At 32.7% G+C, this 12,622-nt stretch overlaps 1 protein-coding gene across 1 annotated transcript; it reads right to left on the bottom strand.

Annotated features, from left to right (window-relative positions):
* Positions 1-1,669: 1,669 nt before the first annotated feature.
* On the bottom strand, positions 1,670-4,246 carry LOC133688432 (probable flavin-containing monooxygenase 1). Its single transcript, XM_062107913.1, has 5 exons — positions 3,606-4,246; positions 3,254-3,491; positions 2,855-3,030; positions 2,394-2,752; positions 1,670-2,267 (listed from the first exon to the last, which is right to left on the bottom strand). The coding sequence occupies exons 1-5, from the start codon at positions 4,041-4,043 to the stop codon at positions 1,916-1,918; spliced, it is 1,563 nt and encodes a 520-aa protein (XP_061963897.1). The 5' UTR covers positions 4,044-4,246; the 3' UTR covers positions 1,670-1,915.
* Between the last annotated feature and the right edge of the window lie 8,376 nt (positions 4,247-12,622).

Here is a 12,622-nt window from a genome sequence, read left to right as displayed (position 1 = left end):
GGCAGAAAAGAGACCCAGTTCAAAGAAAGGGAATGGGTTTACCTCCAGCTCCAGCCATTCAGACAGTCCAGCATGCCAAGAAATAAAAATGGGAAGTTAGCATATAAATACTTCGGGCCATTCAAAATCTTAAAAAAGGTGGGAGAAATGGCTTACCAGTTAGATCTTCCCAAGGAAGCCCGAATCCACAACACGTTCCACGTCTCGCTACTGAAGAAATGGGTGGGGAAAGGTACCATTCCTGAACCAAAGCTACCCACTCTCGAACCCAAGATGAATTCTCAGCCAGAACCAGCAGAGATACTTGACCGAAGGAGCCAAGTCTCAAGGAGAAAGACGAAGGAAGAAGTACTGTTAAGATGGGAAGGACAACCCAAAGAAGACGTTGTTTGGGTCGATGAATAGTGGTTAAAAGATTCCTACCCTCACTTGAGGGTAAGGTTTTTTAAGGGGGAGAGAGTTGTAACAGTCCGGCAGTGCTTAAAGGAGCAAGACCAAGTTGAGGCCGAGAAAGAAATGAATGAGGCTTGTTGAAGAAGACTTACCTGCAGCAAAGAGATAAGGTGAGCATGTGTATGGTCAAGATTGGACAAGAAGCACTTACGTGAGGGCTGATATGAAGAAGCTTTTGCGGCTGACAGCTGGCAAGGGAGTAAGTTCAAAGCAAACGGCACTGTTTGGGAGAAGAAAAGGAGTCCAAATATAGCACCGTTTGGGAGAAGAAAAAAGATTCCAAATACAACACAGATAAATAAAACAGCTGTCAATTCTATCTATTATTCTTAATTCTCAACTAACCGAGAATTACAATAAAAGAGGGAGGAAGGGGCAGCAGATAGGCAGGAAATTGCTTTGAAGCAAATCTCATTCACCCAGGAGGCTCAGGCTACCTCGAAGCTGCCCAGAAATCTAGATTAGGGTTTATCAAGTTTGCATCGTTCTTTCTATTCAATTTCTTTCCCCAACGTTACTTGTAAGCCCAGGTTAAAGAAAATCTATAATAAGAACTCCAGTATTTTTCCATTGAAATTACCAAGACCATTACAATTACCCTCTTCTCCATAATATATAGGAAGGTCGAAATTTCCAGAGGGATTGAAAGCAACAGAAGCTGCAAATTGTCATTGTTGTCTGAAGTGTGAAACCGGCAAAGTAGTCACTGAATCTGAGATTGATTTGCAAGAAATCCGTTGAGAGTTCAAGGGTAGTGTCTGTTTTTGCAAAGGAAAATTTGGCAAAAAAGGTTTGATGATTGTAGCCATGGTGGTCAACTATGTAGGATGTCTTATAATATATGGTATGAGGCAGCTTTGTCTTGTTTTTTCAGTTTATCTATCTTTATTGTTTTGTGGCCTTGTCTTTAAGAAGTTCGTATCTTTTTTGGTTTTGATAGTACGCAGCCCAGTCGTATCACGTAACAACTGTTGTGGTCCTCTCATTTATCTTTTACTAAAAAAGTGGTGCTACATTGGTATCCATTAACTGATATAACACCATGGCCTAAAAGGAACCCTCGTGACATTGAAATATGCAAATTTACACTGAAATGTCAAAATTACTTAGTCAAATCTGATAAGTTTCAGAGAAAAACCAAAAACTATATAATGGGGGAGCAGTTCTAATACAAATAAATCTTCATCTGGTATATGCCTTAACAAAGGTCATGGAATACGGAAGAAAATGTTGCATCGGCTTAGGAAACATATCAATTATAACAGTCATGTCCACGACTCCTGCTTAAATTTAAACCAGAAGGATAATTATAAACCGGAAATATAAATCCATTACTATTTTGCTACCCAGAGAATATCATTGCCCTGAACTAGTTATTCTGCTTTGAGCAGCTTGCAGGAGCAAGCATATCAAATTACATAGTTTCAACTTGTGATGGAGTTTTCACAAACTTTGGACAACCTCACTTACTAGTGAGACCGGCATAATCTGTTGGAGCATATGGTATAAACAAGTCTACTAGAAATCCCTTCTTTCTTCTGGGATTGCATCCCATGTCCCTGCAAAGTTGGTCAATGTACCATATGCTTGCGTTGCTAATACAAGCTCTCCTAAAGTAGCGGCCTGTAACTTGTTTGATGTGATCTGCCCACATGTTTGCTTCCTTTTCCATGTCTCTTATACTTGGAAATTCAAGGTTGCCATCAAGGAATTGTGATAGCCATACACTTTTGATTTCTGAGCGACCCAAATTTGAGAAATTCTCATTGTATCCTATGATAGCCAATCGAGGAATTCGAGGATGAATTATCTGTCTGAGGGGAATGCAAAAGAGATTTTTTTAGTACTAACCATGAAATATCAAGCTGGATGCATTCATAGAGAAACTTAAAGAACGTATAGAAAGATAGATGGCAAGAAATAAGAAGTTAACAAAAGACCTATAGAGGGAAACTGTAGAGGTCGGTGACCCCATTATGTTGTTCTGGAAAACAGGAGACTCAAAAATGTTTCTCAGTTTTTCATCACCCTTGAATCCTGTAGCAAAAATCACAACATCTGTTTCTATTGGCTGATTTTCTCCATCTATGATCAGACCTTCTTCGCAGAAGCTTAAGATTTGGGAATTCTTGATAATGATGCTTCCTTCTTCCACTCTGTCGTAGAATTTGTCAGGCAGCATAACAGTCTGACAGGCAGACATATCTTCAAGAAAGCTGATTTTTGGTAACATTCCATACTTCTTCAGTGGAAGATTCCATCTAAGGTAGGTCTCAATGAGTTTTGAAATTCCCCATCTCTAAAAAGTTAAAAGCAAGATATTGGCATAATAATTCAGAGCAATTCACACATATATAACAATCATGAACAAAAGCAAGTGGGAGAGTGAAATAGAAGTTACCAAGGGTGAAAGCATGGTGGCCACAAAACTTAATAGAAATGTTTCACCAGGCTTATGAACCAAGAATTCCGAGAATCGATTGAAGTACAAGAAACCAAGTAGAAGTCCACTCAATTTGTCACTAGGCAAAAACCAGTGAGCATTCCTTTGAATCATTGTGCAAGGGTACTTGACTCCTAAATCATAGATTATAGAAAGGCAGAGTAAACTTCAAATGACGACAACGCAGATTTTAATGAAGCATTCCATCCACAGATTTAACTAGATAAAGTGGCTTTTTTGAACATAGCATAGACCTTGAGGCTTCTTAAAGGAATCACTCGAGACACGCAAGTCTTTTCATTAAGCTGATAAAAGAGTTCAAGTAGGAACATTTGCATTAACAGAAAGTTTTCTTACCATTTGCACTGGCACATTCTGCTGCTATGTCAGCTGCAGTTTTATGAGAACCAACTATTGTAACTCTCTTTGTTTTGATCAACTCTGCTGCAGTCGAATTGTTCAAGGCTGAGAAGTCCTCTGAATGCATCACCTTGCCCTTGAACACTTCAGGCCCTCTATTTGGAAGGAACTCTGGAATATTTGGAAGGCCACTGAATTGTCCAACGCAAAGAACAACAAATTCTGTATGAAACACCTGACCAACATAATTCATTAGTTATTATGAAAAAATAGCCACAACCACAGTCCATAACAACATGGATATATATATATATATATATTAATTGACTTCTTGAAAAAATGAACTTACTTGTATGCTGCCATTTTTTGTGTCTTGAACTTTGACATGCCATTTCGCTTCGGTGCCAAAGGGCTTGCCTGTCCCACCCCAAAGAGCCCATGACTCCATCTCTTCATCAGACACCCCAACATAGTCTATGCCGATGACCTTGGAATTGAACTTGATGCAAGGAAAGAGGTTGAAATGTTGTGCATAAGATTCAAAATACTCCATCACCTGAGTGTGAGTAGGATACGTGTCTATTATCGAGGGAGGCCATGGAAAATCAGAAAACTGGAAAATTTCTTTGGTGTTTTGGAGTCTGGTTGACTCCAAAGTATGTGACCAAACTCCTCCAATTCTATCTTCAGCTTCAAAGACAATCGGGTTGAGTCCAATGTTGAGAGCGTACTTACAGGCAAGAAGGCCACTTGCTCCTGCTCCGATGATAACAATCTGCTTTTCCATCTGTCATGGGTCAACTGAGATATGCATTTAGGATCATTGCATTAACTAGTAATATATTGCGAGGTAATATCAGAAGCCATCAAAGGCTCAGGCTCTACAGGGCAATGATGTAAAATTGGAATCTTTGGTTCTTCTCTGATAAGGCCGGCCACAATATAAAACGTGCACCTTGTCTGATGTCTGCAAAAGTTGCAATTTTTTTTTTTTTGCTTGAGAGGGTCAAAACTTTTTTTTTTTTTAGTGTGAGATGCATTTAGGTCCAGGACTCCAAGGTATTAACAAAAACTAAAGGTTGTGGGTAAAATATTCTAGCAGTTTTTACTGTTTATTTTTTTACTATTTATTTTGAATTATAGTAATGTAATTTTTAAAATCTTTTATTTTGATCCTTAAATTTTATTTTTTTTTGTATGATTGGGCGTCCAGATTTGAACATAATTTTATATTTTTTTAAGAAATGGTTGAATTGAAAAAAAAAATGAAGTGAAAAACATAGGTAACATAAGTGGTGGTTTTGAGGTTTTTTTAAAAAATTCATTTTCGTTTCTTATCTTTTTTAGCTATTAGGTGACCGATCCCTGTAATTTTTAAAAAATAAATTTTAATACCAAACTTCATTTCTCTTATTTTTTTAGTTTTTTTTTTGTGGGGGAGAAAGATGAGGTCGTTGGATTTCGGTTTAGAGAGAGAAAATTGTTATTTTCTTTCATTTTTTTATATGTATTTTTGTAAAATAATTTTTAAATTTATACTTTAATTAATACATCTTCTCTGTTATTTTTTGGTTTTTATCCTTTTTAAATAGCAATTATTTTTTAATTATATTAGGTGTGTTTAGTTTTTTAAGAGGTTAATATGATTCATTTGTAAATCTTTTTTATATTTTTTATAGTTTAAACATTTATTTTTTATTATATTTTTAATATGTGCAACCTTGCATAATTATTTTATTTTATTTTATTTTATAATTTTTATGTGTGTGTCGATTTATATTACAAATTAATTTTAATAAAAACAATTTCATTAAATACAATCAGGTAAATGATTTTTTTTTGCTTTTGAATAAAGGTTTTTTTTCTATGTTATAACTATGGTTTTTTTTATATATGTATTTTTTTCATTTGCTATCATTGCTTTTTTTTATCAATATAATTTAAATAAAATTTATTTATTTAGTTGATCGAGATTATAACATGAATTATTAATTTTTTAAAAAAAAGTACTTGTAATGTATAAATATTTTACTAAAAAATAATACCATCTAATAGGATAGGGCGGGCACCAGTCTAGGTAAATCCTAATTAATTAGTAGTGATATCAAAATCCATCAAAGGCTCGTGTTCTTCACAGCAATAATGTAAAAGTGCAATCTTTTGTTCCTATGAATAGACCCGCCACCATATCAATTGAAATGTTTAGGATTCCAGTAACTTTTATTATATGGTTGAATTGATTTTTTTTTGTGTGTTTTTTAATGGTTTTAATATATTAATTTAAAAAATTAAAAAAATATTTTAATATATTTTTAAATTAAAAATACTTTACATAGTATCAAACAATCTTGAATCATCTACTGCACACACAAGTAGAAAACTTTTTTATTAATATTGCTTGTGTGGGTCAAGTTCTTGCATCTGGTTAGCTGGAGGAATGAAGTTTGATATAATTGTAAGAAATGTGTCTGTTTTTATAGGAAAAATTAAAGATATATATATTTTTTAATATTAGTGTTTGAGCTAACTTTTTCATACTTTGACTAATCTTATAAGTTTTAAAATTAATAATTATATAAATTTTTAATGATTTTAAAATTTATAAAACTCAAACTAATAAATTAAAAAAAATAAATTTAAAATCTAACCACTTAAATTAAAATTCCTTGTATAATTTTTTTTTTTTTTTTTGTGATTGCAAAAGTCTTGGTGGTCAACTATAGCACCGGCTTGGACTGTTTATTGAGATAAGCTTATCCTATAGTTTTTAGGAGTTAGGACTTTTGACAGAAGCCAATCATTGCTTGTACATCTGTTTGTCGCGCACTAATTTTCTTGCTGTGGCGTTGAGGCCATGGCAACATCTGTTTGTCGCGCACTAATTTTCTACATTTCCATATTGGAGCTCGCCCATGAGCACAGATATATTGGCACATTGCATTAGAGTCACATAACTTGATTTCTGTATATAAAGTACTTGGGCGGATATTCCCTGTTATTAATTATATAACAGGGATCAAAGGTTTTTAATGATAAATATATCTATTGTATTTCCATGTTAAAAGTTTTGTCTAAACTAATATATACATATTTGATACTACAGATAAAATACTATTAAGACCTAAACAATGATTTGGGATTCAGACCTGGTAACAAGATTCAATCTTTATTTTATTGGTATCGGTCTTTTTTTTAAAAAAAAATTATTGTTATTTTGATTATCTATAAAAAAATTATCATTAATCCTCTAAAAATAAGATTTATTTATCGCAAGATTTTGATATTGATCTCTATAAAAAGAAGACTTGTTATTTTGGTTATTCATTAAAAAATTCAAAATGAACCTCAAAGATATAACTTTTAATCAATAATATGCCTTGATGGATGATGTTAACCCAGCTCAAATTATTATATCATCTGTGCAGCAAATAAATTTACATCAATAAACAAGTTTTTTATATTATTAATTATTTATATTTTTATGAAAAATATTTATTACTGATAATATTTGTACTCACACATATATAAAATTCATTCACAAATAAAATATCAACATACACAACACATAGATAACACAAACATTTATTAGGGGTTTGAAATTGACGCGAAAACACCCAAAAACAGACAGTGGGAAAATACAGAGTAGCCCACGTATCTCACGCACTGATTTGTTATCCTTCTGAGTGGTGGGTTGTTAGTGTTGGTTCACGATGGCTAATAGAGATGGCGGAGGTTGATGAATTGAGGGCTCTGATAATGGGGTTTTCCTCTTTTCGGAAGGGAGATCGTCTTATGTTTGGTAGAAGTGATAGTAATTATTGGGGGAGAAGAAACAATGAGGTTATAATGATTGTTCTGGTTCATGGACAGTGGTTATCTTTCTGGATAAGAAGTGAGAGGCGGTGTGTGTAATGTTTTTTTTTGTTGTTGTTGATTTAACCTCTCAGTCTTGTTCTTATCCTGGGTGAATGAGAGGCTGGTGTTGGATCTGTCTCCCCCCTTGTTTCAAGATTGTTGGTGTTTTTATGAAGAGGAAAGGCTAGGGTTCTGGAGTTTTAACGATCTGGAAAATCAATTGAAGGCAAGATTTCGGGGATTGATTCAATTTGGGCTATATTTGTTGGATAATTCATTGTAGTCAATCAACTTGAGCTGGGATCTTGCAAAATCATCTGGTATTTTGGATTGAAAAGCCGAGTTGAGAGACTGATTTTCTTATTTGGACTTAAATAAAACATGAATTACTTTAGGACTAAGTTGAATCAGTTGGACAAATTTGAATTGAAGAATTGAACTGAATTGATTCAATTGGAAACAGTTGGACTATGAATATGAATTAGATAAAAACTAATAGGTCCCTAGAATATTTCCTCTTTTTCATTGTAGCCCTTGCTTTTGGATTTTTCAATTCCATTCAATTAAGATATTTAATCTTGGAATTTCTTTCAATTTAAACCCTAAATTAATTGAATTAATTTATCATTTCAATTTAGTCCTTGGTTTCCTAAGATTTATAAATCACATTTTTTTCTTTTCAATTGTGTCCTTAATTTAATCAATTTAAACCTTCACATTTATTGGTTTTCATTTCCTTATCATATAATATAATAAAACAAATTAATTGAATCTAATGAAGTTCATGAACTGGGTCACGGGTTAATTTGTGTTATATCTTCTTCTTTTCTTTTGCTTTGATTTTTTTTTTATCATCCAAGTCAAAAGGCTACATTGTCTATGCAATTCCCACACGATTTAATTTGAAACTCGAGTTAAGTAAAGAATTGGATTAAGAATCTTCAAGTTTAAATCATTGTATCAAGCTCACTAACAATGCCAAAAAAAAAAATTCATTTGGCCCAGATATCATGTTTTATACATTTATCCTCGCGGATTTTTCCTTATAATTTATGGAGGAATCGGCAACGATCATTTAATGTATGTGTTTTTATCGAAATAGCTAGACAAATCTTCCATGCATTGTGAGGATAATGCTAAAAAGTCTAATTCATGTATGATACAAATTCCAAATATGAATTAAAAATAATACTTGTAATTAAAATGTACTAGATATGAGTAATTTACAAAAAAGAAAAAAAAAAGAAAAGGAGAAATAGGAAGAATGTGCTTGGCATTAAGGAGATGTTACCGATAATTATATAGTACCTATGTAATTAATCTAATTTTTAATCAAAATATTAACTTGTCTAACATTGTTTTATATACTAAAAAAATCATCTAGATATTTGACGTTGTAATAATATAATCAAAATAAACCTTAAAAACCTTAGGGAAAAAAAAAGATAAATTAATCTCTAAAACTTATTAAAAGATATATTTTTTTACAAAAAATAGTGTTTATATATTGAAATGGAGTTTAAAAAAAATGACATAAAAGAAATCCTAAAATGTGTAACAATACCAATTAGAGCTAAGCCAACATGAAATACCCCGCTAAACCCACGATCCAGATTATATAATTAGAATTACCTGATAAAAAAATAAAGAAAGTTATAAAGCCTTTTAAAAACAAATTATATTAACTTTCTAAACTTGTGATCCAAGTCATTAGACCTAAAATATTTAATCTAGAAAAATCATGAAGTTCAATTCTCAATAAATTAAATATTAGACGATAAAATTAAGAAAAAAAAATTCAATCATGCAAAAGGATTTAAAAAAAATAATACAAAGAATGAGGATCAAAATCACTATTACTATTATTATTAATAAATAGTATCATCAATATTATTATTATCACTATTATTATTTATATTATTATTAAAATTACCATTACATTATTACTATTAATAACATTATTGTTGTTGTTGTTGTTGTTGTTGTCACTACTATTATTGCTAACATTATCATTATTAATAATAATAATAGCATCTTATTAGTATTATTACTATTTTTACAACTATTATTATTATTATTATTATTATTATTATTATCATCATCACTATTATTATTACTACTATTACTATCATCATTGTTAGTAATATTATTAGTATCATCATCATTATCATTACTATTATTTCTAATATCATTTTTATTGTTTGTATTATTATTACTATTATTATCACAATTGTCGCACCCTCGCGGCGGAGCTTGGCGTCGCGACGACCCTTGATTGGTTTCGGGTTTTTTGTTTTGTTTTGTGAATAAAGGAGTCGCCGCCTAATAATTTGGTCACTAGGAATCCTAACTGGTCTCTCAGAGATTCTAAGGCAAGGGACTGGTTGCGTAAAGGGAAGGTATTAGCACCCCTAGTACGCTATGCCTAAGGTAAGCTGCTTGGTGTTTGGTTTGCTTTATAATTGCTATTATGTTGGTGTTTTCTAATCCCATCAGTTTTTCTAGGTTTGATTCAAACTAAATTTATTAAGATAGAAATCCAAGGAGATTCCATGTGCTTTAAAAGCTCATTTTCCCTTTAGTATTTCAAGAGTTTGTGACTCGTAAATCGCAAGGAGGAGGGACAAAAATTTAGAAATCTAGGGCGCTTTAAAAGCTTATTTTTGCCTTAGTGTTTTAATTATACTCTCACGGCTCGTAAACCATGGAGTAAAAATTGAAATGTCCTCGATTATAATCAAGGCTTCTTTCAAGGATGTGTGATGACTTATTATCCCTAGAAAATTATTTTGGATATTTACCACTTAGGGTTTCTTTATCCAAATATTAATAGTGAATAATAACAAGTTATTCCCCTTAATATTTTGGATATTCATCCATTTGAGATTTTTTTTTATCCAAACATTAATGGTGAATAATAGATGAATTCTCCATAAAATAAGATTTTTTATTTTTTTGGAATATTGACCAATACCCTTTAGAGTTTTACAAACATGTTGTAAAATCCAGAAATGCAAGAAAATAATTTTTGTTGTGTTTAAGAAATCTATGCGAAACACATTTTTGAAACTTTCATTATTTTTAGTATAAAAAAGAGCGTTCAAAACATGTTAGGGTATTGGCTGTATGCAACACACAAGAAAACATTATATATATATATATATATATATATATATATATATATATATATATATATATATATGTCACATTGCGTAAAAAACCAGGTATTCTAAACACGAGATTGATATTTTTTACAACATAAAAAATCCAGACCTTAAAATAAATATACCAGAAAATCATAAATCTCTTTCTCTTTTTTTTTTGAAAGAAAAGAAAAAAAAAAGTAGGTCTGACCTAGTCACTAGCCCAAGCAAGTGACCCGGCTGGACGCAAAAAAGGTGCGGTTACAGTTTAATCAAAGCTGGCGGGTTACTGTTCAAGTGAATTAATTCATTTGAACAATACATACACAAAGTAAAATGCATGCAAAGAGACCACGTTACTGTTCAAGTGAATTAAAATTCACTTGAACAGTGCAAGCACAAAGAAAACAAATGCATGCAAGAGGTGAAGAGAACATACCTGGAGATGAAGGAGCTGCAACAACGTTGAAAGCGTGGTGGTTGTTTGGTCTGCGTTCATCTGTTTCAAACATTTTCCTTCTGTTCTGTATTTGCATCTGTTTCTTGCTTTATCTTTCCTCTGCGTCTTGGTCACTCTCTCCACTAGTTCCTGCACTTTCTTCTCCCATGTTCTGCAGATTTTATTTGCAAAAAAATGGAGCAAAGATCGAAAACCAGTCCCTGCTTCTTCCTTGTTTCTCTTTTTTTTTTCTTTTCTTTTCTCTTCTACTGCCTGCCTTCCTGATCTCACAACAACGCAAGGATGAAGGAAGAAACTCCCTCTGTTCTCTGCTTTTTCTCTCTCTCTTAACTGCCTACCTCTCTTGCGTTTTTTGTCTTTCTTTTTCTATCTTTCCCCTTCTCTTTAGGTCAGCAACCGAGGCTTCTATATAGCCTATACATGCTTTATTTAGGAAACAAATATTACATTAACTCTAGGGTGTAATATCGGGTGAGCAGAAATAGGAAACCAGAATATTTGATTCTGATTCTGTGATCAGCAGTGATTTCTTTCCTAGTTAGAGGATGGTGTGACTCTTTTCTTTCCTTCCATAGAGCCAGTTGCTCCCTTTAAAATGAGGCAATAAAAATGTGGTTTGCAGATAAAAGGAAAGAAGATAAATGGGGTAGCTGTGCAGAGAAAAAGGAAAGAAAGAATTGCAGACGGGGAGGCATTGTTTTCCTTTTCTGATCTAATTCATGTTCTTCAATTTCGTCACCCGGTAAAATTTTTTCTAATTTTATCTTCAATCAACTCCCTTATTTTAACACCTTTTCCATTTGGTCCTTGGTCCATAAAAAGGGCTTCAAATTGGCCTACAATTGGTCTTCAAACTTTAACCATCTTGCAATTGTGTCACTGCAAACTCGGGCAAAAAAAAATCCTTCTCGCGGCAGGAATACCTACTTTCACACTAGATATTCAAACGGGAATATCTTGAGCTTCTGATATCGAAATCAAGCGATTCAAAAGCCCAAATTTATCTACGCGTCTAGGACTACAACTTTGATGAAGGAGTCGAAGGGAGATAAAATTGTTTTAAAAAACAGAATCTGGCAGTAATCTAGTTAATCAAAAAGGATCTCCTGATCTGATTTAGAAACTAACAATGTCGCGAATCCTGATATGACTGAGAGTATGAACTAAGAACAAATCATCACAATTTGTGATGGAAATAGAGTTTTTAGTGCAAAAATCAGGTCGGGATCCTTCTCGCGGCAGGAATCCCTGCTTTCACACTAGATATTCAAACGGGAATATCTTGAGCTTTTGATATCGAAATCAAGCGATTCAAAAGCCCAAATTTATCTACATGTCTAGGACTACAACTTTGAAGAAGGAGTCGAATTGAGATAAAATCTTTTTAAAGAACAGAATCTGGCAGTAATCTCGTTGGTCAAAAAGGTTCTTGATCTAACAATGCCGAGCATTCAAATCTGACTGAGAGTCTAGTCTAAGATTAGTGATCCCTAGGACCCAATAAAGGTGTAGGTTAATTTTTTAACATGTCATGAGTGATAGAATATAGCTAGGATGATCAGATATCGTACGAAACCAAGTCAGAATCTAATTTGGAACAAAAAATTGCGACAGCAGCAAAATCAGTTTTTTTTTAGTGCAAAATTTGATGAATTTATCCAACCTTAAAAACAAGATAACGAAGGAACGAATTTAGCATTATGAAGACCCCTAGTCAGTCTAAGAAACCTGATGATTTTGGCAGCAAAAGGGGAAGGATGAAGAGAGCAGAATACAACTCAAACAGGGTTTAGAAAAAAAATATTTCTTTCTCTGCTTTTGTCAATCTTCCAGCAAACATTAGTTAAACTCCTTCACTCAATTCAAAAAAGGTATACAACGTCTCCATCACATGGGGTCCAAAAATGA

The sequence above is a fragment of the Populus nigra genome, chromosome 3 (assembly GCF_951802175.1).
Source record: "Populus nigra chromosome 3, ddPopNigr1.1, whole genome shotgun sequence".
Lineage (NCBI taxonomy): Eukaryota > Viridiplantae > Streptophyta > Magnoliopsida > Malpighiales > Salicaceae > Populus > Populus nigra.
The sequence above is the reverse complement of the archived record's forward strand: the minus strand, read 5'-3'. Positions and strand labels throughout refer to the sequence as shown.

What these genes read in the sequence shown, in the direction of transcription:
- LOC133688432 (XM_062107913.1), bottom strand. Translation starts at nt 4,043, where the DNA reads ATGGAAAAGCAGATTGTTATCATCGGAGCAGGAGCAAGTGGCCTTCTT. An exon ending in AGAATGTGCCAGTGCAAATG is followed by an intron (nt 3,031 to 3,253) that starts GTAAGAAAACTT and finishes TCTATGATTTAG; the next exon opens with GAGTCAAGTACCCTTGCACA. An exon ending in CCACCATGCTTTCACCCTTG is followed by an intron (nt 2,753 to 2,854) that starts GTAACTTCTATT and finishes TTAACTTTTTAG; the next exon opens with AGATGGGGAATTTCAAAACT.